We start from the raw sequence: 27942 nt of genomic DNA on the forward strand, positions 1-27942 counted from the left end.
AGATTGTGGACAGGCTTTGGGGAGTCAGGAGGTGAGTTACTCGTTGCATGATTTCTAGCCTCTGATCTGCTCCTGTAGCCACAGTATTTATATGGCTAGTCCAGTTCAGTTTCTGGTCAACAGTAACCCCCAGGATGTTGATAGTGGGGGATTAAGCAATGGTAATGCCATTGAGTGTTAAGGGGCAATGGTTAGATTCTCTCTTGTTGGAGATGGTCATTGCCTGGCACTTGTGTGGCGTGAATGTTATTTGCCACTTGTCAGCCCAAGCCTGGATACTGACCAGAACAAAAACAAAAATACCTGGAAAAACTCAGCAGGTCTGACAGCATCTGCGGAGAGGGATACAGTTGACGTTTCGAGTCCGTATGACCCTTCATCAGAACTAAGACATATAGAAATGAGATGAAATATAAGCTGGTAGAGGGGGGTGGGTGGGACAGCTAGAGCTCGATAGGGGGCCAATGATAGGTGGAGGCCAAGAAGAGACTGCCAAAGATGTCATAGACAAAAGGACAAAGGGGTGTTGACGGTGGTGATATTATCTAAAGGATGTGCTAATGGGGACATTAAGGGTAGAAAGCAGGACAAGCAAGTGATAGATGGCCCTAGTGGGGTTGGGGAGAAAGGATCGAAATGGGCTAAAAGGTGGAGATGAAACAATAGATCGAAATAAATTTAAGAATAGGAGGGAAACAAAAAATATATTTGTAGAAAAAAAATATTGGAAAAAGGGGGATTGGAAAGGGGATGGGGATGGAGGAGAGATTTCATGATCTGAAATTGTTAAACTCCATATTAAGTCCGGAAGGCTGTAAAGTGCCTAATCGGAAGATGAGATGCTGTTCCTCCAGTTTGCGTTGAGCTTCACTGGAACATTGCAGCAGGCCAAGGACGGACATGTGGGCATGAGAGCAGGGTGGTGTGTTGAAATGACAAGCAACAGGGAGGTCTGGGTCATGCTTGCGGACAGACCAAAGGTGTTCCAGGTCTTGCTGCATTTGGACGTGGACTGCCTCAGTATCTGAGGAGTCGTGAATGGTGCTGAACATTGTGCAATCATCAGTGAACATACCCATTTCTGACTTTATGATGGAAGGAAGGTCATTGATGATGCAGCTGAAGATGGTTGGGCTGAGGACACTACCCTGGGGAACTCCTGCAGTGATGTCCTGGAGCTGAGATGACTGACCTCCAACAACCACAACCATCTTCCTTTGTGTTGGGTGATGGAAGTGTCTGGGTAATTTTTTTTATCCATTCACGGGATGTGGGTGTCACTGGCTCGGCCAGCATTTATTGCCCATCCCTAATTGGCCTTGAGAAGGTGGTAGTGAGCTGTCCCCTTGAACTGCTGCAGTCCATATGGCGAAGGTACACCCGCAGTGCTGTTAGGGAAGGAGTTCCAGGATTTTGTGACAATGACAGTGAAGGAATGCAATATATTTCCAAGTCAGGATCATATGTGGCTTGGAGGGGAACTTCCAAGTGGTGGTGTTCCAATGTATCTGCTGCCCTTGTCCTTCTAGGGGTGGAATCATCCCAGGCTTGCACTAAGTGCAGCAACAGATGGGAAAAAGGACATTTTACTCGTCGGCCTTAATGGTGGCTTTTGACGCCATTTCATTCCCTTCCCAGTGCGTCCAGCCTCATAAGTTATGCATTCCCTGGAAACACGCTGGGTTGCTGATGGTGGCTTCTGATTCGCCCGTCCTGCCATCACCTCAGGCCTTCAATAAATCGGGCGCCATATTTAAAGGCTGCCCCTGCACAGAGCTAGCACTCTTCAAGGGATAGGAAACTGCTGGGAATTGATGGCTGCCAAAGGGGGGAAACATGTTGCCTGCAAATTTAGCAACGCCTCCCTCCAGTACCTATTGGATGCAGTGGAGGCCCACCACAAAGCCCTCTACCCCAGCTCTGATGAAGACCAGCAAGCAAGGTCATTAATCCAGCATGAGAGATGGTGGCAGCGGTGGTCAGCACCAATGCCCTGCAAAAGAGGAAGCCACCCAGTGCCGAAAGAGGATAAATGATCTCTGCTCTGACAGGGTAAGTCACTCTTCTCATCACTCAATTCACACGCTCACAAGCCCATCATACATCCACAGGGATCTGTCACTGCCAGTTAAAGAGACATCACCATTCACTCTGTCACACATACATTCATCTGCCTGCGGATCCTATCCTTATCCCATCCATGACACCAATCACCTCCCACACATGCCAAGAATCCTTCTCATCTGACCCAGTTCTGAAGAAGAGACATTCGGACTCAAAACATTAACTCTGTCTTTTTCTCCACAGATGCTGTCAGACCTGTTGAGTTTTTCCAGCAATTTTTGTTTGTTTCAGATTTCCAGCATCCACAGTATTTTGCTTTTATCCTTCTAATCTGGCCTGGCAGGCATCCTGTTAATACTGTCTCCATCTGTCTTCATGCAGGACAAGTGGGCACACAACAAAAGGGAGAGGCTGCAGACTGGTGGAGGAATGTCTGACATCAAGGTCCTCACAGATTTTGAAAATAGAGCAATCCAGCTGGCTGACAATCAACAGTGAGGTCAGTGGTGCTCAACCAAGTGAGGATCCAGCAGTGAAATATCCATCAGACAACCATGCTGTGAGACAGTTCCCCTGCTCCGCAGTCCCCTGCCATGCAGTAATTACCTCTCCTTGTTTTTGAGGGCGCATCTGGGAAGCAGCCAAGGGGGTCCATGACCCAAGTCCTTGACTCAAGACCTGAAGACATCTCAGAAGAAGAATCTGATGATTCCCTAATTCAAGACCCATCACAGCTAAGCGCTGAGCACCCACAACTTCCACCAGCGCAGAGACACACACTTCAGTGTGACCTAGGTTTAGAGTAGTCTCGGGGTCACAATCTAGTGAGCACATTGCAATGTCTGATCTACAGCAGGCAGCAGCAGAGATTCACAGGTTTGCAGCATCCGAAGGACTGTTGGAGACCAGAAATCTGCTGAGCCCAAGTCAGATGAGGAGCCTCTGGACTCGATCATACCTCAGTTGCTGGAGCGGCAAAGGCAAACTCAGGAACATCAGGAAGAGATGCCTGCTGCCGTCCTCAGATTGCAAGGCATGATGGAGGAGTCCATCCACCTTCATACCACCAGCTCTATGGCATGCCAACGCACCGAGATCAACGCTGGTAGGATAGTGGCCATCATGGAGACCTTGGTCCAGGACATCGGTCCTGCACTACTGCATGGACTGATCTCCATCGCTGACACCACAGTTGGCCTCCAACAGGGTCAACGCAAGAGGGGAATGACGCAGTTTGATTTCACTCCAGCTTCCCCTTCCCTCAAAGAGTGAGCCTGGGGCTCTCAGGCACCCATAGAGAGGAGGGTCAGCAGGTGCACACTCTGGGGCCATCCACCCAAGTGACTCTGGGAATGTCAAGCCCATCCAAATCCCCTCTTCTTGTGACCCCAGCAGCTCCAGCTCCACAGGCCGAGGAGGGTGACACTGCCACTAAGCAGTACCCCGAAAGCAGGCCGGGGTCCTCCAGGTCTTGGCCCTTGAGTGGACACCCTTCAAGGTCATCACAGACAAGGGCGTAGCAGTCAGCCGGCTGCCTCCACCTCTGCTGTGAATGTTGGGGGAGCACTAAGACATGGAGGCAGGGTTAGGAAGGTTAAGAAAATATAGTTTCACCACAAGGGCACGGGTGTTAATCACTTGGACATAATGTTGACAATTGTAAATAAACTCACCCTGTCTATGGCTCTTTGTTATGGTGAGCAGTATTCGTGTCAGTCTGAAGTGAAAACTTGGTTCCTACACAAGATAAAGGCAGGTGTCTCAATCCAGGGCCTCTTCCCTGTGCTTTGTGCAACCTTCCCAGCACATTGATCATGCACCTTCACAGTCACTGGTCACATCAGTCATGTCTGCACCTTGATGGGGCTCATCATTCCTGCCAGAATGTCCTGGGCCAGTGGCACAGTGTTCCGTCATTTTCTCTGTGTGCTCCCAGCACCTTTAAGGTCCGGCTGGTCACCCATCTCATCAGCATCTGTGTCCGGTGACAGTGTGGTCATGAAGGGTTGAGCTCACGAAGGATGCCATAGGATCAGGAGAAATTTAAAGTTTCCCCTCTGCATTTCCATGATATGACCCTGTTCAGAGAGCGCAAGCGAGGTGCCATCAGCCATGAGTCAGACATTTACATAAGCCATGAGAGGATTTATGGAGTGTCCCTGCATGTCATCATCATCCCCCTGGAATGTAGAGACTATGGGAATCTGCTGCATCTCCATGACAGGAGCCTCATCACAGAGGGTGGGTGCGCTGCCATCAGCCAAACTGGAATCAAACGTTCACAGATGCAATGTGAGGATCTGTAGTGTCTCCACACTGCATGTTGTCATCATCCTCCACAAATCTAGCAGCTATGAGGGCATCCTGAGCACACCTGCCTCGTCTGGACAACACGATGGCCTCAGCGAAGTCACCCTCACCTTCGAGGACCTCATCACCCTCATCCCAGTCAACCTCCTCCTCATTGGAGGAGACATGCAGCTCCTCTATATCCTCCTCAGGTAGCTCTTCCCCTCATTGCAGCGCCAGGTTGTGAAGGCAGCAACAACAATGATGCATATCACCCTCTGTAGACGATTTTGCAGGGCTCCATCAGACTGGTCCAGGCACCAGAATCTCATTTTCAGCACTCCGATGGTTTGCTCTACCAAAGTGCGAGTTGCGGCATGAGCATCATTATACCTTCACTCTGCTGCATTCTGAGGCTGTCGCACGGACATTATCAGCCATGTCCTCTGTGGGTAGCCCTTGTCCCCGAGGAGCCAACCCTGCAGCCTCTGTGGACTCTGAAAGATGTCAGGAATCTGAGACCTACTGAGAATGTAGGTGTCGTGGACACTCCCTGGGAACCATGCGCAGACCTGCAGGATGCATTTGCTGAACATTCAGTGAGTCGACGCCCTTGCAGTTGACGTAGTTGACTGCTTGTTGCCACAGAGATCTAAGTGCCACATAAGTGTAGTCGATGACACCCTGCACCTGTGGAAAACCAGAGATCTCCGAAAATCTCAGCGCTTTTGCTTCCTGGCTTGCCTGATCCCGCGTGAAATGCACAAAGTTGTGACCTCCTGGATGCACTTGTGTATGGAGGCTTGTGAGATCCCACATATGTCACCTGTGGTGCCCTGGAAGGAGTCACTGGTGTAAAAAATGAGCACCACAGTCACTTTCACTGCCACTGACAGTGGATGCCCTCCATGTTCCCGTGGCACCAAATCCTGCAGCAGCTGCCAGATGTGACCAACCAATTCCCTGGACATGCGCAGTCTTTGGCGACACTGGTTATCGCTCATCTGCAGGAATGACAAGCGCTGTCTGTAGACCCTGGGTCTAGCTCAGCATCAACCAGCGATGGCTTGCTATGGCTCTTCAGCGGCATGTGCAGGAGCCCCAGCCGTTCCTTCTTCTTGAAGGTGCTGCTCCTCCTTCTGCCCTAGCCAGGTGCCTCTGTTGCTCTCTTCTCCTTCATTTCCGCTCCCTGTAAGCCATGAGGCAAACAGCCAGGTCACCAGGCTCCTTGCTGCTGATGTGCTTCTGCTCCTGCAGGGTGAATGAGAGAGATATCTGGGTTAGCATGGGTGTACTAAGAACCTCTCTTGGTTAAGGCTGCTTAACGCATCGCGGAGAGTGCTGGCCACCACTTGGATGGCCAGAATTTAGTGTGCTGCATGGCTGCCCGAAACCCCACCCACCCCCGCCCCACTTCACCTGACCAGTTAGCGACAGCTTCACATTCTGGGCTGCATGCTGTGCTCTCAGCTCAGGCTCAGGCATTAGCCTAACCCACGCTGCAAGGCTACCCTGGTAGCTTGAACTATCAGGGAAACTGGTCCAAACCGGGATGATGACATTGCAAGGGGCTGCGAGCGCCTTCCCCAGTGACTACTCCATGGCCAGCTTTCACAAGCAGATTATACAATGTGCTCAGTCATCCAATTATTCTGCAGCCCCCTAAAACACTCATTAATTTGCAATCTATGCCTGAGGGGTGGAAAGTTCAGGAGCATTTGGTGGGATTTTGATGCCTCTGTGTTGCTTGAAGGGGCAGATAAGCTAGAGCCCCAACTCCACGCATGCAATTTGGCTGCACCTGAACTGTCTCAGCTGTGGAAGAATGTTCATTTAATACAAGGTTTCCCTCATGTGTGGCTGCTTCCCATCTCCCCCACTCCATGTGCTTGTCCACTACTACCAGACCAGGCTGCCTTGCACACCCCTCTTGCCCCACGCCTCGTGCCAACTGCAATGCAGCCCTTGCCTGAGCACCGCAATGTCAGCCAAGTGGGAAAAACAACTTGCCTGTGCCCTTGCCTGAATATGCAGCACCTCTTCCTTGAAGTTGAATGGGTGACCCTCGCGAGCACTACGCAACGTTAGTATGCACTCATCTTCGAATTCCCCTCAAAGTTCAGCTCACCAGGTGCATGCCTTTTAAATGTTGTTGGAAACACGTCAGTGAGCAATATTGTCAACGTGTCTGGAAGATCCAACATTGGGGCATGATTCCAGCAAGCAGGCGAGATGATGAGATGTAAATGCAATAAAATTAGGTCCCCAATGTTAGACGGTGGGAAAGACGGCCTGCCATTGACGAGCGGAGCAGATGATTGCAAACTGGTTTCATGACGGCGTAAAACCGATTTTGGCCTTCTCGCCATATTGTCTGCTCACACCCACCATGATGCCCGCTGCCAACAGGGACAGTAAATTCCAGCCTAGGTGGTCGTGGTCATGGTTTGGAAGATGCTGACTAAGGAAGCTTGGTGAGTTGCTGCAGTGCGTCTTGTAGATGATACACACTGTTGCCACTGTGCGTCGGGGTGGAGGCAGTGAATGTTTGTGGATGGGATGCCAATCAAGCGGGTTGCTTTGTCCTGGGTGGTGTCAGGCTTCTTGAGTGTTGTTGGAGCTGCACTCATCCACACAGGTGGGAGTATTCCATCACTTTTGACTTGTGCCTTGTATGGGGTGGACAGGCTATGGGGAGTCTGGAATTGAGTTACTCGCTGCAAGATTCCTAGCCTCTGACCTGCTCTTGTAGCCACAGTATTTATATGGTTAGTCCAGTGCTGTTTCTGGTCAATGATAACCTCCAGGATGTTGATATTGGGTAGTTCATTGATGGTAATGCCGTCGAATATCAAGGAGCGGTGATTAGATTCTCTCTTGTTGGAGATGGTCATTGCTTGGCATTTGTGTGGCATGAAAGTTACTTGCCACTTGTCGTACATGGACTGTTTCAGTATCTGAGAAGACGTGAATGGTGCTGAACATTGTGCAATCATCACCGAACAACCCCACCTCTGACATTATGATGGAAGGAAGGTCATTGATGAAGCAGCTGAAGATGGTTGGGCCGAGAAAACTACCCTGAAGAACTCCTGCAGTGATGTCCTGGAACTGAGATGATTGATCTCCAACAACCATAACCATCTTCCTTTGTGCTTGGTATGGCTTCAACCAGCAGAAAGATTTCCTCCTGATTCCCACTGACCTCAGTTTTGTTAGGGCTCCTTGATGCCAACTCAGTCAAATGCTGCCTTGATGTCAAGGGTAGTCACTCTCACCTCACCTTGGGAATTCAGCTCTTTTCTCCATGTTTGAACCAAGGCTGTAATGAGGTAAGGAGCTGAATGACCTTGGCGGAACCCAAACTGAGCATCAGTGAGCAGGTTATTGCTAAGTAAGTGCCGCTTGTTAGCACTGTTGATGACACCTTTCATCACTTTACTGTTGACCGAGAGTAGGATGATGGGGTGGTAATTGGCCATGTTGGATTTGCCCTGCTTTTTGTATACAGGACATACCTGGGCAATTTTCCACATTGCCGGGTAGATGCCAATGTTATAGCTGTGCTGGAACAGCTTGGCTAGGGGCACAGCAAGTTCTGGAGCACAAGTCTTCAGTACTGTTGCTGGAATATTGTCAGGGCCGCCCATAGCCTTTGCAGTATCCAGTGCCTTCAGCCTTTTCTTGCTATCAAGTGGAGTGAATTGAATTAGTTGAAAATTGGCACCTGTGATGCTGGTGACCTCTGGAGGAGGCCGAGATCAATCGTCCACTCGGCACTTCTGGCTAAACATTATAGCAAGTGCTTCAGCTTTATCTTTTGCATTGATGTGCTGGGCTCCCCATCATTGAGGATGGGGATATTTGTGGAGCCTCCTCCTCCAGTGAGTTGTTTAATTGTCCACCACCACTCATGAGTGGATGTAGCAGGACTGAAGAGCTTAGATCTGATCCATTGGTTATGGAATCGCTTAGCTCTGTCTATCACTGGTAATTGATTTCATGGTATGATTTGGTGAGAATGGCTATGTCAAACTACTACTTGACCAGCCTGTGGGACAGTTTTCAAAATTCTGATCCAAGTTCCCAGATGTTAGTGAGGCTGATTGGGCACGGTGTGTTTGTCATTTCTGGTGCCTAGGGTGATGCCAGGTGATCCATTTGGTTTATTCTTTATTATCTTTTCAGTAGTGGTTTGATACAACTGAGTGGTATGCTAGGCCTTTCAGAGTCAACAAAATTACTGTGGATCTAGAGTCACATGTAGACCAGACCAGGCAAGGATGGCAAATTTCCTTCCCTAAAGAACATTGGTGAACTTGATGGTATTTTATGACAATTCAATAGTTTCATGGTCAGCACTGCTGTAATTAGCTTTTAACTTCATATTTACTAATTCATTCAATTTAAATTTCACCAGTGTGGAGCATTAGCCTAGGCCTCTAGATTTCTGCTCCAGTAACATTACAGCTACTCTACAATTCTACAATTTAAACGTCACGTGTCACTCAACAAAGAACAAACATTCAGCTGCACTGAGGGCCCAGCACAAGCATTTCTTAAAAGACCAGGCACCCAATTTTCAGGTAAGATTTTGAAGCATCTCCACAATTGCAAAGTCTCTGGTGGGTACCATGGATTTTGGAGATGCTGCAGTAAGTTCCTGGATTTGGCAAGGAGCACTTCTGCATCCTCAGAGGGAGAACCTAAGAATACATGACTGGCCCAAACAAAGGCTGTGGAGGTGGGAAGCTCTGCAAGGTCCTGTCTGCCAAGTTGGAGTTGGACTCCTCCATGTTTCTTGACTATGACAGGAGGCTGTCTGGCAGGCCAGCCAATGCACCCAGCATCTTGTTCTGCATGCTCATCAGCATTCTCTTTTATGTTACCCCTTGAAGGTCCTAAACTGAGTCCTGTGGATAGCACTCATCTGCAATCTCTCTGATGAGCTGACAAAAGAATTTTTTTTCCCCTGGTCTGGCTGTAGCCCACTCATGCTGGAAACTCACCATGTGCAAATCCCAACTCTATACCAGTCTCTAAGCCATGTACATTGCCAGTTTCTGAGCTGGTGCCTGTAAGTAACAGATCAAGCCATAGGGCCTCTTCATCAGTGCTCAGTTGTTGCTCTCTCTCCTCTTACTGGGGGTGGGCAACAGGCTGTTCTTGGCGTCTGAATGCAGAAAATCAGAAGGGTAAGATTCATACGATGAAATTGGGTTAGGATGGAAAGCAAGGCGTCCAGGGTCACACCATTAGCAATTTGCTCATCATACCAGGTAATAGGTTGAGGGCAAGCTGGAAGCTGAGATGAGGCATAAGGCGGAACCATACTGTCATCATCAATGTGATGCCAGATGCCATGGGTAGTCCCATGATAGGGAGAATCATGTCCTCTGTAGGGCTCGGGGATGCAGGATTCCTGGTCTCCGTCCGGTTCTGCTCTGCTCCCCTATATTGTGCCACCTTGTCCTTCCGGTGAGAGGGGAGAATGTTAGTAACTGTGTTTGTATTAAGTGCCTGCCAATCCTGAATATCTGGAGGTATACTGAGGCAGTGTTGAGGAATAATTGGAGGTGTGAGACTGACAGCATTGGTAGGTGTGTAAGGGTGAGGTGGAGTATCTGGATGCTCACTGTGAGTCTTGAGTGCCAGAGACTGATTCTAGTTGAGTGAAGGGGCGTGTGGTGCATTCAGCAGCAGATATCATGTGAAGATACATCCATTGACCTTGAATACCCGCATTAGACTTTTATGGTGCTGCTATCAGGTCTTCGGGGCCAGACTACGAAAATTGACCACCAATTGATGAGATCACAGCTGCAGTACTTTGCATAATTTTGGTATCTTTACCTTGAGGGAGTTCAACAAGTGTACTAGACTAGTTTGTGGGATCAGAGATGTAATATATTCATAAGCTATGAGCATGCACAGTGCATATAGATGTCATTAAACACACAAACTGGCCATCTAGGTGCCTGTGTTCCTTTGAGAGTGCCTGCTAATATATAACAAATTTTGGCGATGAGATGAAATGAAAGTACAAAAATCTTGGCAACACAAGGCAGTTGGGACTGTGAAGAACAAAACCAGTTGATGACCTTCATAGGCACAGAGAAGGAAATGTGAGCCATTGAATGGGGATGTAGGCCTCTTGAATAGGTGACAGTTTCACTGTTGCCTCATTGGGCAAATGTATTCTTTTTATCCATAATTCCTCAGTCAGGTTCTTATGTAACCTGTGCTATCTGTATATTCTACTGAGGGTGATCTCCTTAAATGCTGCCTGAGTTTTCTTTGCCCTATCAGAAGCAAGTCCAGCTGTCTGCAGAATAACAATGAAAAATCACTGCAAAAAATAATTCCCAGCTGCAGAAATCAGTAAAACTCTCCAGGCTCTAGCTCAGAAGCTCCTCATTTCCACCTGTATCAACTGATGATGGCAGGAACTGGTACCTTAGTCTACAGTGCCCAAAGTGCCTCACTATTGAAGAAGCCGGAAATGTGGAACTGCAGTGCCATTGCTCTGCATTACAATATTATTAATGAGGGCATTCAGGAGCGGGTAGCCAGAGCAAAAAGGCATGAAATATGTGCAAGTGGCTTCAGCCCAACTTTCTTCCCAGAAAAATATCCTGCCTTCTTCCTATCTCACTTATGCACCAAAAACAACTTGGAAAGTTGCCCCCAGATGATAAAGAAATAGAAAACTTGAAATTTTTAACTTTAGAAAAGAGTACACTTTGGAAAGATTTAATACAACTCTAAAACAACAAAAGGATTAGTCCCTGCACGTGTGGCTAGATTATTTTGAATTAGATAGGTTAGAAAAAGCCTTATGGCGTGCATGTAAGATACAAACACATAGAACTAGGTTAACTGTCAGGATGTTTTTGTATTTACAGAGGGTCATTGACCTTGGGAATAAGTTGCCAGTTTAAGCAGTGAACTCATGGCAAATGTTCAAAAGGAAGCTCAATGAGTTCCTGGCCTTGGTTGATATCACAGCATATTAAACGATAGGCGGGTTATTGGATAATATATTCCATGGCCACTGTAGTTTCCCGGTACTCATTTTGATCATCTTCAGAGGACAGAGAAAAATTCCCAGATCTTTCTTCAGACTTTGCCTAGATTATCTGACTGCTGGTGAATGGGGTCACTTACACCATGACCGTATGGGACAGGCTTGATGGACTGGTTCTTCCTGCGTGAAATTTTTATATGTTTCTATGTAAATTTAGAACAGGTAAAAAGGAGTAAAATCAAAGTTAAAATATAATTTTAAAAAGAACAGAGACTGAGAAAACGAGTAAGAACAGGGTTTTGCATTTTGTATCAGGACCTCAAAATCCATCCAACGAAAGGTCATTGATCTGAAACGTTAACTCTGTTTCTCTCCCCAGCAAATGCTGCCTGGTCTGCTGAGTATTTCCAGCATTTTCTATTTTTATTTCATATTTCCAGCATCTGCAGAATTTTGCTTTTCTTGAAAAAACTGCCACATTTACATCCTCAGGTGTCAGGCGAATGGCAGGCAGGAAAATATTTAAATATTGAAATTTATGCTTTGTCTAAACTTGGAGAAAATTCCCTCTTAGTCTACTGGTGGATTTTCTACAAACATCTCCTAGCAAATCCATTTCCATCACCATGAGGAATATTGTGCTTGTAACTATCTGAAATGATTATCAAGCATCCAGTTGATAGATAAGCAGCAAACCCATATAATCTCTCTCTCTCTGTCTACAGTTCAATGAAACAAAGGAGATTAACAAGTAAGTAACACAACATTGTCATTTATTTTCTTGGAAAGTACTTATCAATGAGTGGAACAGGATTGTCTGGGATATTATTGAGCAACTCTAAATAATGAGTTCCTTAGATTTGACCCTTAACATTTCTTACACAAAAGCATATTTTTCAAAACGCTTAACATAGTCAGTCTTGATTTTCAATCTTCAATCAGGAACAAAGCAGCCTTTATTAACCATTGAAAATTGGCTGAAATTTAAAATTAACATACAATCTAGAGCACTATCGCTGATTAAATATTCCTTATATATTTATAATCATTATGTGTAGAGTTACCATATGAAAGCAATAAGTAATAGAACTTTTAATGCTGTGTGCAGCTTTAGAGCAATGCAACTCTTTAAATTAACATCACATTGCTATCACAGGGCCACAGAAAGGATCGGGGAACCAGATGGTGCTCTGGTGCAGTGGGCTCGACACTGCACTTTCATCTTTGGAACCTGGGTTGCAATTCAACTCTCACTGATAAATTGAATCATTTTATTTGCTGCTAGCTTTTCTATGTAAAATGTGGTTGGGCAATCTCATTCCAATTCTTAGTTACCACGTGCCTTTAGAACCAAATTGCACTGTCACTCAGAGAGGCCAACAGATGGCTGCTGTGAGAAATAGAAAAATGTCAACGGAGTTGTTCTCTGAGGTTGGAGTTAAGGAACGTTGTTAGGATAGAGTAAAGGAAACTTTACACCACATCTGGCTGTGCTATACCTGACCTTGGAGTGATTGGTGCTGACAATAGAGGGATAATTTTCAATTTGGTGGTAATCAAAAGCCAGCGTTATTGAATAAGTTGCTCATAGACCCCATCTGATCTGATAGCTTCATCTAAGTTAAAAATGATCTCCTTACTGCCTCAAATGGGAAGAGTTCCATTGCCTAGGGTTTGAATCATCCAGATTCAATTTCCCATAGTGTGACTTTAATGTTTATTCTCCCAACTTGCTTTTATTGCTCTTCACTAACCATATTAATGCAGTCTTGTGACCTTCCATGCAAAATATCGATCATTGCTTCTGTTCTACAACCTAGACACTTTTTAATGGTGATAAAAATACAATTGCTTTTAAAATATCTTGCATGAATGGATAATAAAATAATTGGCAATGTTATCAGTACTCACCTGTTATGAATACTAGATATCTTAGTAGGGCACTGTAGATATTGCTTGAATCGAAGTTCAAAAGCTTGGCCTATGGTACTGATAACATCTTGAGCCAACCCGTCACAGCATTCCAATATATGGCATGCTTTAAAAACATTAAATAACAGCTGTCATTTTTCAGCCTATTTGACTTTTGTCGAAACAACTTTAGCAGTCAGATCAAATATAACGTTCATCCCTCTGTTACAATTATGGACTGCTGCAGGTAATGTTCCCGAGTGTCAAATTCACAGAAGCAGATTCACCATGATTCATTGCACACCAATGCAATGTTGGCATTGCACAATTGCATAATTCATTATAGGATACATATGTAACAGACCAGACTGCATTTTTGGTGCAGATAGCTCCACGCGGGTACAGTGTCAAATTAACACATTAAATGATTTTGTTTTGTTCTAGTGAATGCAACAGTAAGACAACAATTATTACTGAAATTTGACAAATATTGGCATAGTATTCTCAAAAGAATAGTATAACAAGGGAAAGCTAGTTAAAAACTCAGGTATCATGTTTCAGTCTAGGCTCTGTAAGACACAAAGGCTTTTTATGCTGGTACTAATGCACCATCGAGTTCCCTTCATTATACTTCCAAGTTAACATGAAATTAATTATTTCTGAACACCATAATTCCAGTGACCCCATGCAGTAAAAAACTGTAATACAATTCCACCTGTCACTTATACCAACATTGGGTGTTTGGGGCCATTACTACAATAGGAGCAGACACAGGTGCTAATAGTGGCATAAAAGGGAATGTTGACATAGCACAACCATTAGAATCTCAGAGCAGCACTTTTCAAGAGAGGGTGCCACAGGCCATTTGGGACAAATGAATAAAGTGTTAACAGGTTCATTGGAGAAACACCAATGCTGGTCAGCCCCAAGTTGAACCATTTGTTCCTTTTGGAGCCTGCTTTTGGCCAGAATGATATCTTTGTTTGCTTTTTCCTTACAGCAATGTGCCTGGCAGTTTTCCTCGGGGAACCTAGAACATTCTCAGTCACAACTGCAGCTGGGCATGTGGAAGTAGTGAGAATCCGCCACGGCTGGATCAATGGGGCAGAAAGCTGATGGAAACTGTTTCTGACCCAGCTAGTCCTTTCACTGCCCCTCATCGGAATTGCACTCCAAGAAGGACTGAAATTCTGTTTTTGGTCCAAAATGCGTTCAGAAGTATAAAATTTTAAAGAGGCACTATATCTTCACAAAAATAAAATTCTTTTAGTTCAGGGATGTGAAGTGGGCTAGTACCAGAAAAGTCAATTTGCAGGTTGGTATATTTTAATATGATGTATGCAATCAAAATGTTTTCATGAATGGAGTGCCCTCCGAATTTGTAGAATGGTTACTTGCTTAGAGCCTTTGGTTGATGATTGACGAGTGCTCATGTTGATGCAGATATTTGGAGGCATGAATGCCTCAATTTTCTCTGTAGTGCCCTTGGCTATGCACCTCCTATGGGCAACATGATGAGCTCCTGGTCATTATTGACAGCTTTAATCTGTGGGAGATGGGAGGCTGACCATGAAAACCCAGGAATAGTTGGCAATACATGAATGAGAGTTTTGGCTAGATGGGCCAAGGTAGATGGATAAGCAAGCTTAGTTTTGAAGAAATTAAGTGGTCTGTGGAGTCAGAGGCTCAGCTCAGGCTCAGGTAGGTTGTGAACATGTTGGTTCAGGTTAAAACAGTGGCTGGAGAGGAAGATAGAGTCAGTGGCAAAAGAACAGAGTTTGTGCCTGGTGCCAAATATAATGGCTACTGCATCCCCAATATTCAATTCAATGTCCCACTCTCAAACCTGAGACCACAATCATGGTTTACTGGTCAGCAGTGAACCCCTGCTCCTATATGCTTCAGTAGTCCAACTGCATCATCCTCACAAAGCCAACATGCCCAGCATCAAGGTGCTAATCACTCAAAACCAACTCTGCCAGGCAGGACATGCTGTTCATGACATCAGATTCCTGCACCAATTGCTGTACTAGGAACTCTGTCGAGGCTGGTGACTGCCAGGAGGCAGCAAAAATGCTTTAGGGATGCCCTCAAAGATTCCCTAAGAAGATCAAATATCCCTGGAGGTCCCTGGCCTGTGACCGACCAAAATGGAGAAGGTTTATTTGGAAAGCTCCAGTTCAATGGGAATCACCAGCCACGCATCAAGAGACTCCATTGGGAACGTGCAGAGAAGTCAAGGCATTGGAGATGGCGCACAAATCTCCAAAAAACTTATTGACCCTACCCTTCAAGTGCCACCTGCCCCACATGTGGCAGAATCTGCAGATTGCACATTGGACTTGTCAGTCATCTCAGATGCCATCGAACAGAAGCGAAGGCAAACCATTCTCGATCCCGAGGGACTGCCTAGTAAGCAGATTCCCAATGTTCAGTTGGGGCATGTTATAGCTCATTCAAGACTTGGGATCACAATTTTAAATGAGCAGATTTTGGGCATGTGGTTAGCAGTGTGAATTAGAAACTCACTCACTGCTCCAGAAATGGGATATTTTAACTCTCAAACCTCATTTAAATGCCACAGGCTGACATCCAACCTCATCCAGCAGGCAGTTGGTGGGAAGTGGTGAAATCTTGTCTCTGCCCCTTTACATTGCTTTCCAAAAGGGACTAGGTCAGATTTGGAATGGGAGGGTCCACTGTTTCCATGGAAATAAAGCAGGAGGAAGTGGTACAGATCTTCCAACTTACAGTCCTCCCTAATTCAAATCAGGTTAGACGCAAGGACTCCAAAGAAGCTGATGATTGGCATTTTTCCCAGGAGCCCCTCAGATTGGAAGAGTCCAAAGGAGACAGGTAGCAAGAAAACGGAGCACTGAAAGGAAGGTAATTCTTCCACCAGTAGAATTTTTGGGCTTATAGGTAGTTCTTTAGGAGCAGCAAGAAGTCTGTAATTTGGTGATCAGTTCTGTAGCTGCAGCTATTAGAGGCCTTCCACTGAACATCTTTTCCCAGCCCATTTCCCGATGTACCACATGCCATTGACCGGAAACGACAACGGCAATCTCAGCCCTGTCAACCCTACAAAGTCCTCCTTACTAACATCTGGGGGCCAAAATTGGGAGACCTGTCTCACAGACTAGTCAAGCAACAGCCCGACATAGTCATCCTCAGGGATCATGTCTTACAGATAATGTCCCAGACACTACCATCACCATCCCTGGGTATGTCCTGTCCCATTGGCAGGACAGGCCCAGCAGAGCTGGTGGCACAGTGGTATACAGTTACCCTGGGAGTCCTCAACATTGACTCCAGACCCCATGAAGTCTCATGGCATCATGGACAATGAAACCTCCTGCTGATTACCATGTGCTGCCCTCCCCCAGCTGATGAATCAGTGTTCCTCCATGTTGAACACCACTTGGAGGAAGCACTGAGGGTGGCAAGGGCACATAATGTACTCTGGGTGGGAGACTTCAATGTCCATCACCAAGAATGACTGGGTAGCACCATTACTGACGAGCTGGCCAAGTCCTAAAGGACATAGCTGCTTAGACAGGGTCTGTGCCAGGTGGTGAGGAAACCAACAAGAGGAAGAAAGACAAGTGACCTCATCCTCACAAACTACCTGCCGCAGATGCATCTGTCCATAACATTATCGGTAGGAGTGCCACCACACAGTTGCTGTGGAGACAAAATCCCGGCTTCACATTGAGGATACCCTCCATTGTGTTGTGTGGCACTACCAACGTGCTAAATGGGATTGATTTCAAATTGATCCAGCAACTCAAGACTGAACATCCATGACGCACTGTGGGCCATCCGCAGCAGCAGGATTGTACTCCAGCACAATCTGTAACCTCATGGCCTGGCATATCCCCCACTCTACCATTACCTTCAAGCCAGGGTATTAACCCTAGTTCAATGAGGTGTGCAGGAGGGCATGCCAGGAGCAGCACCAGACATACCTAAAAATGAGGTGTCATCTGGTGAAGCTATAACAGGACTATTTGCGTGCCAAACAACATAAGCAGCAAGTGATAAATAGGGATAAGCGATCCTACAACCGACAGATCAGATCTAAGCTCTGCAGTCCTGCCACGTCCAGTCGTGAATGGTGGTGGACAATTAACCAGCTCACTGGAGGAAGAGGCTCCACAAATATCCCCATCCTCAATGAGGGAGGAGCCCAGCACATCAATGCAAAAGATAAGGCTGAAGCACTTGCTACAATCTTCAGTCAGAAGTGCCGAGTAGATGATCCATCTCGGCCTCCTCCAGAGGTCCCCAGCATCACAGATGCCAGATTTTAGCCAATTAGATTCACTCCATGTGATAGCAAGAAATGGCTAAAGGCACAGGATACTGGAAAGGCTATGGGCCTTGATAATATTCCGGCAGTAGTACCGAAGACCTGTGCTCCAGAACTTCCCACGCCCCTAGCCAAGCTGTTCCAGTACAGCTACAACACTGGCATCTACCCGGCTATGTGGAAGATTACCCAGGTGTATCCTGTACACAAAAAGCAGGACAAATCCAATTGGCCAATTACCGCCCCATTACATCATCAGTAAAGTGATGGAAGGGGTCATCAGCAGTGCTATCAAGCAGCACTTGCTTAGCAATAACCTGCTCACTGATGCTCAGTTTGGGTCTATAAGACCATAAGACATAGGAGCAGAAATTAGGCCATTCCGCCAATCAAGTCTGCTCTGCCATTCAATCTTGGCTAAGTTTCTCAACCCTATTCTCCTGCCTTCTCCCTGTAACCTTTGATCCCTTTACCAATCAAGAATCTATCTATCTCGGTCTTAAATACACTCAATGACCTGGCCTCCACAGCCTTCTGTGGCAATGAATTCCATAGATTCACCACTCTCTGGCTAAAAAAGATTCTCCTCATTCTAAAAGGTCTTCCCTTTACTCTGAGGCTGTGCCCTTGGGTCCTAGTCTCTCCTACTAATGGAAACATCTTCCCCACGTCCACTCTATCCAGGCCTTTCAGTACTCTGTAAGTTTCAATCAGATCCCCCCCCTCATCCTTCTAAACTCCATCAAGTATAGACCCAGAGTTTTCAAACGTTCCTTATATGTTAAGTCTTTCATTCCTGGGATCGTTCTCGTGAACCTCCTCTGGACCCTTTCCAGTGCCAGCACATCCTTCCTGAGATGCTCACAATATTCTAAATGTGGTCTGACCAGAGCTTTATAAAGCCTCAGCAGCACATCCCTGCTTTTATATTCTAGTCCTCGCGAAATAAATGCCAACATTGCATTTGCCTTCCTAACTACCGACTCAACCTGCAAGTTAACCTTAAGAAAATCCTGGACTAGGACTCCCAAGTCCCTTTGCACTCCAGATTTCTGAATTCTCTCCCCATTTAGAAAATAGTCTATGCCTCTATTTTTCCTACCAAAGTGCATGACCTCACACTTCCCCACATTGTATTCCATCTGCCACTTCTTTGCCCATTCTCCTAACCTGTCCAAATCCTTTTGCAGCCTCCCCGCCTCCTCAATACTCTCTGTCCCTCCACCTATCTTTGTATCATCTGCAAACTTAGCCAGGATGCCCTCAGTTCCTTCATCTAGATTATTAATGTATAAAGTGAAAAGTTGTGGTCCCAACACTGACCCCTGTGGACTCCGCTAGTCACCGGCCGCCATCCTGAGAAGGACCCCCTTATCCCCACTCTCTGCCTCTTGCCAGACAGCCAATCTTCTATCCATGCTAGTACCTTGCCTCTAACACCTTGGGCTCTTATCTTACTGAGCAGCCTCCTGTGCGGCACCTTGTCAAAGGCCTTCTGGAAGTCCAAGTAGATAATATCCATTGGCTCTCCTTTGTCTAACCTACTCATTACCTCCTCAAAGGTCCTGCCAGGATCGCTCAGCTCTTGACCTCATTACAGCCTTGGTTCAAGCATGGATAAAAGAGCTAAGCTCCCGAGGTGAGGTGAGAGTGACTGCCCTTGACATCAAGGCAGCATATGACCAAGTGTGGCATCAAGGAGCCCTAGCAAAACTGGAGACAATGGGAATCAGGGGGAAAATACTCCGCTGGTTGGAGTCATACCTAGCACAAAGGAAGATGGTTGTGGTGATGGAAGTCAGTCATCTCAGCTCCAGGACATCACTGCAGGAGTTCCTCAGGATAGTGTCCTAGGCTCAACCATCTTCAGCTGCTTCATCAATGGCCTTCCTTCCATCATAAAGTCAGAAGTGGATGTGTTCGCTGATGATTGCATAATGTTTAGCACCATTTGCGATTCCTCAGATACTGAAGCAGTCCATGTCCAAATGTAGCAAGACCTGGACAATATCCAGGCTTGGGCTGACAAGTGGCAAGTAACATTCGCACCACACAAGTGTCAGGCAATGACCATCCCCAGGAAGAGAGAATCTAACCATCACTCCTTGATGTTCAATAGCATTACCATCACTGAATCCCCCACTATCAACATCCTGAGGGTTACCATTGACCAGAAACTGAACTGGACTAGCCATATAAATACTGTGGCTGCAAGAGCAGGTCAGAGGCTAGGAATCGTGTGATGAGTAACCTACCTCCTGAGTCCCCAAAGCCTGTCCACCACCTACAAGGCACAAATCAGGAGTGTGGTGGAATACTCCCCAGTTGGACGAGTGCAGCTCCCACAACACTCAGGACAAAGCAGCCCACTTGATTGGCACCACATCCACAAACATTCACTCCCTCCACCACCGACGCATAGTAGCAGCAGTGTGTACCATCTACAAGATGCACTGCAGGAATTCACTAAGGCTTCTTCGACAGCACCTTCCAAATCCACGACCACTACCGTCTAGAAGGATAAGGGCAGCAGAAAGATGGGAACACCACCACTTAGAAGTTCCCCTCCAAGTCACTCACCATCCTGACTTGGAAATATATTGCTGTTCCTTCACTGCTGCTGGGTAAAAATCCTAGAACTCCATTCCTAACAGCACTGTGGGTGTACCTACACCACATGGACTGCAGCAGTTCAAGAAGGCAGCTCACCAGTACCTTCTCAAGGGCAACTAAGGATGGGCAATTAACGCTGGCCCAGCCAGCGAAGCCCACATCCCACGAATGAATAAAAAAATATTCCCAGCAGAAAGCCTTGTCAAGGGATAGTCCTGGGACTGGGCTCTTACAGCCATGCTAATGAGCTGGACAATGAAATTTAAGCATTCTGAGGCCAGGGCAGGCATATCATATTTCAGGCGTGCTAGCACCAGGCGAGGAGAAATATTAGGGTCTCTGGACACTAAATGCAGCTCCATTATACTCTAACTTTGGTACTACAGAACTGAGAAACAAAAAAATAATGGGGCTCCAATCCCAATGATCCTCACAGACCACCCTGTTTGAAAGGACATTAACGTGGACGTCATGGGGCAGAAGCATACAGAGTGGGCAGATCGTGTGTTCAGCTTCACAAGGTACCCACCACCCCCTCCATTTGCACTATTTAAGAGGATCACCTTGCAACTTTCAGATGAGGTGCTTTTGACTTTCTTTTCCTGCTTCATAATTAGCGCAAGTTCTGTGGGCTATGTTACTGGAAGTTCTTTCAGTCAGATGAGAGTGGTATTGGAGCTTTGTAGGGAATGATGCAGATTACAAAAGCCTCTGAGCAGAAAACCTGCTGTCAGTCATGGGAGTTATGGTTGTTGTTCCTCTAGGACTGCAGTATGAAAGGGAAATAGAATAGGGGCAGTAAAGTGGAGAAGTTGTGTGCAGAGTGAAGAGGAGAAGGGGTATTACCAGGAGGCCTTTCATACCTAAAGTCTTCAGAGAACATTTCTCCTACCTCCACCTCAACCAGCAGTGTTTGAGGCAGCTATAATTCAACAAGGAGATGGTCACAGAACTCTGCCACCTACTCCAACTGGACCTGTAGTTGTACAGCAGGACAAGGACGGCACTGCCAGTGGACATCAAGGTCACTGTGGCCCTCAATTTCCAGGTTGGTGACATGAATGCTGTCATCCTGAGGGAGAACAGCAGGTTCATACACCATGGAGCCACTGCTACTCCCCCAGGTCGGCACCTCAACAATCCTAGTAATCTGTTTGAACACAGGTTGCTTGGGTGCTGGGAGAATTTACAAGCCCGTTTGAGTACTGACATCTGCAGCAGTCTGAGCCAGCGTGGCAACAAGCTGGACTTGCATGGCAACAAGCAGTGATCTCAAGACTTCATTCTAAGCTTTCACTGCAGCACTCCAATGTTGGGGGGCATTTGCCCTATGCTGTAATGGAAGCTGAGAAATTGGCCATCAGGCCCAGTGTCATGTTCAGGTTCAAAAGTGCTGCCATGGAGTTGGCCACCACTTTGTTCCAAGATCTGAGTGAAGTTCTTTTCCAAGTTGGAGCCGTATTCCTCCATGTACATGATAGTGACAACAGGCTCTCTGAAAAGCCTGACAAGGCACCAAGCATTTTGTTGTGCATGCCCATCAGCCTTCTTGTGCATGCATGGGATACATCAACGTCCTCATCTGAGTCATCTGCAGCTGAACTTGTCTGTGGCTCACTCTCCAGGGAGCTCACACATATCCTTTTCCCTGGCCTGGCTATAGCCCACTCATGTCTGATGACTCACTATGTACTGATTCCGACTCTATACTAACCTCTGAAGCACACGGTGCTTATATCTGAGCTGATGGCTACAAGTATTAGATCAAGAAAAAATGCTTCTTCATCAGATGTCTGCTGTTGCTCACACCCTTCATAGGGCAGCTACACAGGCTGGCCAGGTGGCAGTTCTTGGGTATCTGAAAGCATTAAAGCAGAAGTGGAGGGTTGGAGTGAGCAAAGGGGAGCAGGATGCAAAGCAAGAGGTCCATGGTCACAGCATCTGTAGCTTGATCTTTATGCCAGATAGCAGGATGAGGGTGAAGTGGGATTTGTGAAGGAGCGTAGCTCAGGAGCATACCATCATCCTGGTTGTCTTGGAGATGCTGGATGCAATGGGCTGTCACTGCCAGCCCCATAATGTGGAGCACTATCTCTTCAAAAAGTCTCAGGAGATGCAGGTGTGCCTGTCCCCCACTGGATCACCCTGTGTTTGTGTGTGACCTTATTCTGAAAGAGAGGAGAGAGTGTCAGTAAGTGTATTGCAATCTGTTTGGGTAATGTGCTTGCTACAGCTGAATACTGGAAGTATATAGAAGCTACGAGAAGTGGGTGGTGAGGCTGGCAGCACTGGTAAGTATGTGAGGGTCAGGTGGAGCATAAGAATGTTAGGCATGAGTCCTGATTGCTGATGGGTGGGTGATGGAGGTGTGGTGCATTGAGTAGCGCGAGAGCTTCATGGTGCAGTGGATAGAAGATATCATTTGAAGATGGATTCACTGACTTTGACAATTCATGTTAGATCATTGCACTTTTACTGGCACTATTACCAAGTCCTCAGGACCAGACTCTGGGAATTGACTTCTGTGGCTACCTGCTCCCATTTCTTTTGGAAAGCACGCCTTGAAGGCCTCTATTCCAACTGTGGAAACATCACCTCTCTCATCTTCTTGACCTCCCTCATTAAGAGTTACATCAGAGAACCTAGCATCCCTCTCTTTGGCCTGTTGTTCCACCTGCAGTCTCCTTTATTCCCTCAAAGATTTTCTGAGACTGTTCCACCAGCTGCTGTAGCCTGAATGCACTTCCCCTTTAAGAGGGGCACGTTCCCTTTAAGAAGTGTAGGCTAGCTGAATGCTGTGTCAGTCAAGCATATACCTGGGCATGTTGAACATGCAGCAATCAGTACCATGTTTCGTGCTGGGCAGCAAGTTGCAATTATGCTGATGAGTAGACAGCACAAGGTTTGTGTGCTGCCTCAACTTGACTGAGTGTGGGGTAATTGTGCATCATGATCACCCAACCCAAAACAGGCCTAATTCAAGTTTTAGCTTATTTTTCAAAGTACTAAGAAAACAGCACTGTTGGTATTAGCTGTTTAACTTATTGTTTCAACCGAATGGGATTAAATGTTGATATTTTTTGGTTAAAAAAATATCCTCATGAGTACAAAACAGAATTTGTGGTACGTATTCCAGCTGAATCAATGTTAGCAGGAAAAAAATGGTGATAAATAAATAAATGTCCTGACAGTGGCAACTGTCAATACCTCATCTACGTAGTCATTCTTTGTGCATAAGTTTGAGAGTGAACGTTGGCACACCATTCACCTAGGGCATTAGTTTATTTTGTCCTTGTTTCATGCACACACATTTTATCTGTGTGGAGAAGAGATCCTGGCTTACTTTTCCCATTCTTAGTCTAGGGTCATGAGGATGTGCATAAATTACCGTACCGACTGAGTTCAGCTAATTGAACATAGATCAGGGTTTGATTCTAGGACCTTCCAGTTTTTGTAAACATAGAGAAAGAGGAATAGATTTTTATTTTGTGCATTAGTGTAAAACAGGTGGTAGTGAGTTGGCAGTCCATTTTGCACCTCTCCCAATTTTTATTTCCATTGAAATCTCTGAAAATAAAATCAGGAAAGTTGTAAAATGAGCAGCCAATTTGCTTTCACCCATTTTACACAATCACACAAAGTCAAAATCTATCCAGAAAATTATATGAGGAATGTGCAATCATTAAACACAGATGCAGGTGAGACTATCACGCATCATAAGGAAATGACAGATTTGTTAAATGAATACTTTGTATCCATTTTCACAGTAGAAGACTACAATATACCAGCAGTATAAGGGAAACTAAAGGTAATTAAAGCAAGGAACTTACTGGATTGAATAGCTGGGAAAAATAGTAATTAAAAAAACAATTGAATTTAAGGTAGACAAATCTCTTGGTCCTGATGGTTTCCAGCCTAGAGTATTAGAAGATACAGTTGGAAAAATTGCATATGTGGTTGTCATAATTTTCCAAAGTTCTCTACATTCGAGAATTATGCCCTCATGTTGGGAAATTGCAAGGTCACTCCTTTTTTTTAAGACATGAGGGAGGCAGTAACACAGACACTACGATGTTGTCAATTTAACCTCAGTTGTGGGTAAGTTACTGGAATCTATCATCAGGGACAGTGACTGAGCATTTAAACAAGGATGATCTGATCAACAAGTCAGCATGGATTTATGAAGGGGAGATCATATCTGACTAAACAAGTTGAATCTTTTGAAGGGATCACTACAAGGGGAGTATCTATGAATGTTGCCTATAAGAACTTCCAGAAAGCATTTGATATGGTGCTGCATAAAAGATTATTATAAAACTAAACATGGAATTGTAGGTAACCTTAGGACATGAGTTGATAATTAGTTGGGAGGTAGCAGGCAGAGAGTAGAGAATAAAGGGAATGTACTCTAACAATCAGAATGCAATAAGCAGTGTTCTCCACTCAGCTACACCATGCAAAACATTACAGTGAGACTGCACTGAAAGTGTGCTGCTATCTCCACATTAACTCTTTGTTTCTCTTTCAGATGCTGGACTGGATTATGTTGAATGTTGCATTACATTTTCAAGAATTAGGGTTTTTGTAACTCCACCACTTGCACCACCTGAGCATGTGGTGAGGCAGATTTAATCATGGTTTTCAAAAGGAAATTGGATAATTATAATAAACTTGGTGCATTGGACAGGTTTCTTACTTGAAACAGTTAACTTTATTTACAGAAATCCTGAAGAAGCCACATGCTTGAACCAAGTCCGCGACTAAAAAGCTCTGCCCCTAAGATTACCCGCACTTAGGGCTGATTCGTTAATACAATCATGTGATCCCTAAAACTTACAATCACTACATTCCTCCCCCTTTAATTTTTTTACATTTCTTATTTACAAGAATATCTTAATTCATAACATATATACACAGGTCATGCAATTATAGGTTAAGTCTCTGACATGGTTTTCTAACTCAGGGAGGGGGGGTGATGTGGGGAGTAACATAGCTCTATGGCTTGAGATTTTCCCACTGGATTGACATGATCAAGAACTGCAGCATCAGGGACATGCTTAAACAATGTCAGTTCAGAATTATTTAATTCAACAGAGACATCAGGTATGTCTATTCTTGGTCAATCTGCCACCTCAGGGATTAAATTTTCGACATCAATTTCAGGTGGAATAACTAGTTGTTGGAGTGTCTCTCTACTCCTCAGATGATCCACATGTTTTTGAACAATCTGGTTTTCCACTTCCACTTGGTATGACAAAGGGTCCAGTTTCAAAGACAATTGGACCAGGAACCCAACTAGGTCCAGTTCCAAAATTTCACATGAAAACTGTCTCTCCCACAGTAAATTTTTAAGCTTTGCTGTGAATACCATGATTCACTTTTAGACTATTCTGGTTCTTCTCTACCTTCCCCTCTAAATTTAGAAACACCAGACTCAACCTTGTACAAAGGCAGTGTTCCATCAGTAATTCAGATGGTGGTGAACCCATAGTTGCATGAGGAGTCATGTGATAGTTGAGAAGAAAATGTGAAATTTGTGTTTCTATCGTTCATTTGGATAACTTCCTCATTGCTGTTTTGAAGATTTGCACTGCTCTTTCTGCTAACCCATTGGATGAGGGAAGATATGGTCCTGTTTTAATATGTTTAATCCCATTTAAACTCATGAATCTCTGGAATTCCGCACTGGTGAAAGCAGTACCATTATCCTAAAAGATGACTTCTGGTAGGCCTGTACACTAAAACATTGGTGCAGCTTTTCAATAGTTGCACACAATGTCGGTGATCTAACATCATACATATTCATCCATTTAGAATGCGCATTGATGATCAATAAAAACATGGTGGGCGGAATCGTCCGTGCCCGCTGGCATCGGGCATATTCTGTGGCGTGAATGGACAATATAGTGAGAAGGCCAAAAAGTGCTTGATGGCGGGCCATGTTTCCCACCATCGGACGTCAGGAACCTCATTGTAATACATTTGCCTATCACTATAAGCCCAGCCCACCGGAATTGCTCCCCCCTGCTGTATCATCTGCCCACATTGGCATGATTGCACACCGATGTGTTGCACAGCAGCGTATAAAAGGTGTGCACTTGGAGGGCTGCACCTTGAGGGGAATTTGGAGGTGAGCACACAGCTACAATGGGGACCGCTCGCCCAGGTTGCCTGTTGGACTTAAAGGTTGAAGCCTGTTGGGGTAGAGGGTGCAAAGGGCTGACCTGCAGTTGAGGTGTGTTGGGAGGGGGGGAGTGGGGGCGGGTGTGCAAGGGCTGCCCTGTAGTTGATGCAGCACAAGCATGTGAGGGGTGGGGGTGTGGGCGAGGGAGGCGGTCACGTGTTAGGGAAACCTTGTATAAAGTGACTATTCCTCTGCAGCTGAGACAATTCAGGCACAGTCACATTGATAAGTTGGATTTGGGCCCCTAGCTTCTCTGCCCACTCAAGCAATGCAGAGGCATCGAAGTGCCACCAAGTGCTCGAGAGCTTTTCACCCCTCAGACACAGATTGCAAATTAATAAGCATTTTGGTGAACTGCAGAACAGTTGGACGACTGGGCATGTTGTACAATCTCCTTGCTAAAGCGGGCCACGGAGCAGTCACTGGTGGACCCTCTCACAGCCCCTTGCAATGTCATCATCCCAGTTTGGACCAGTCTCTCCCATGGTTCAAGCTAACAGTGCAGCCTTGCAGTGCGGGTTAGGAGAATGCCTGCGCATGAGCTGAGAGCACAGCATGCAGTCCAATGGGCAAAGCTGCTGCCAACTGGTCAGGTGGAGTGGGGCAGAGGTGCGTGGGGTTTCGGGCAGCCATACAGCACACTCTCTGGACACCCAAATGGTGGGCAGCACTCTCCGGGAAGCATTAAGTGGCCTTCAGACTTAACCAAGATAGGCTTTTAGTACACCCATGCTAACCCACGCATCCCTCTCTTTCATCCTGCAGGAGGAATACATCAGGATCATGGAGCCTGGTGAACTAGCTGTATGCCTCGTGGCTTACAGAGAGCAAAGACAACTGAGGAGAGAGTGGTTGAGGCGCCTGGCTGCGCAGAGGGAGAAGCAGCACTCTCTGGAAGAAGGGGCGGCTGGAGCTCCCACACATGCTGTCAAATAGCCACAGCGAGCCGTCGCTGGTCGGTGCCTAGTTAGACCCAGGGTCTATAGACACCGCCTTTCATTCCTTCAGATGACTGAGAACCAGTGTCACTGAAGACTGTGCATGTCTAGGGAACTAGGCGGTCACATCTGCCAGCTCCTGCAGGATTTGGTGCCACAGGGAAATGGAGGACATCCACTGCCAGTGGCTGTGAAAGTGACCGTGTCACTCAATTTCTATGCCAGTGGCTCCTTTCAGGGCTCCACAGGTGAACTCTGTGGGATATCACAAGCCTCCACCCACAAATCCATCCATGAGGTCACGGATGCCACCTTTGCAGGGGCACACAACTTTGTGCATTTTGCCCAGGACCAGGAGAGCCAGGATGCAACAGCGTTTTGATTTGTCCAGATCTTGAGTTTGCCACAGGTGCAGGGTGCCATCAACTACCTTCAAGTGGCGCTCAGATCTCTATCGCAACAAGCGGTCAACTATGTCAGCCACAAGGGATTCCACTCGCTGAATGTGCAACTTGTGTGCAACCACCACAAACGCATCCTGCAGGTTTGCGCATGGTTTCCAAGTAGTGTGACCCTCTCGGTTTTGGCCCTCCAGAGGATGCCC

General features: G+C 46.1%; 1 protein-coding gene across 1 annotated transcript in view; it reads right to left on the reverse strand.

Annotated features, from left to right (window-relative positions):
* The window catches only part of shc3 (SHC (Src homology 2 domain containing) transforming protein 3), a 296799-nt gene that overhangs the window by 66311 nt on the left and 202546 nt on the right, over positions 1–27942 (reverse strand). Inside the window, exon 7 of the mRNA XM_041187067.1 lies at positions 13292–13418. Within this exon, the coding sequence (XP_041043001.1) occupies positions 13292–13418 (127 nt within the window). The remainder of the gene's footprint in view (positions 1–13291; positions 13419–27942) is intronic.

Source organism: Carcharodon carcharias, chromosome 4 (assembly GCF_017639515.1).
Source record: "Carcharodon carcharias isolate sCarCar2 chromosome 4, sCarCar2.pri, whole genome shotgun sequence".
In the NCBI taxonomy this organism is placed as follows: domain Eukaryota; kingdom Metazoa; phylum Chordata; class Chondrichthyes; order Lamniformes; family Lamnidae; genus Carcharodon; species Carcharodon carcharias.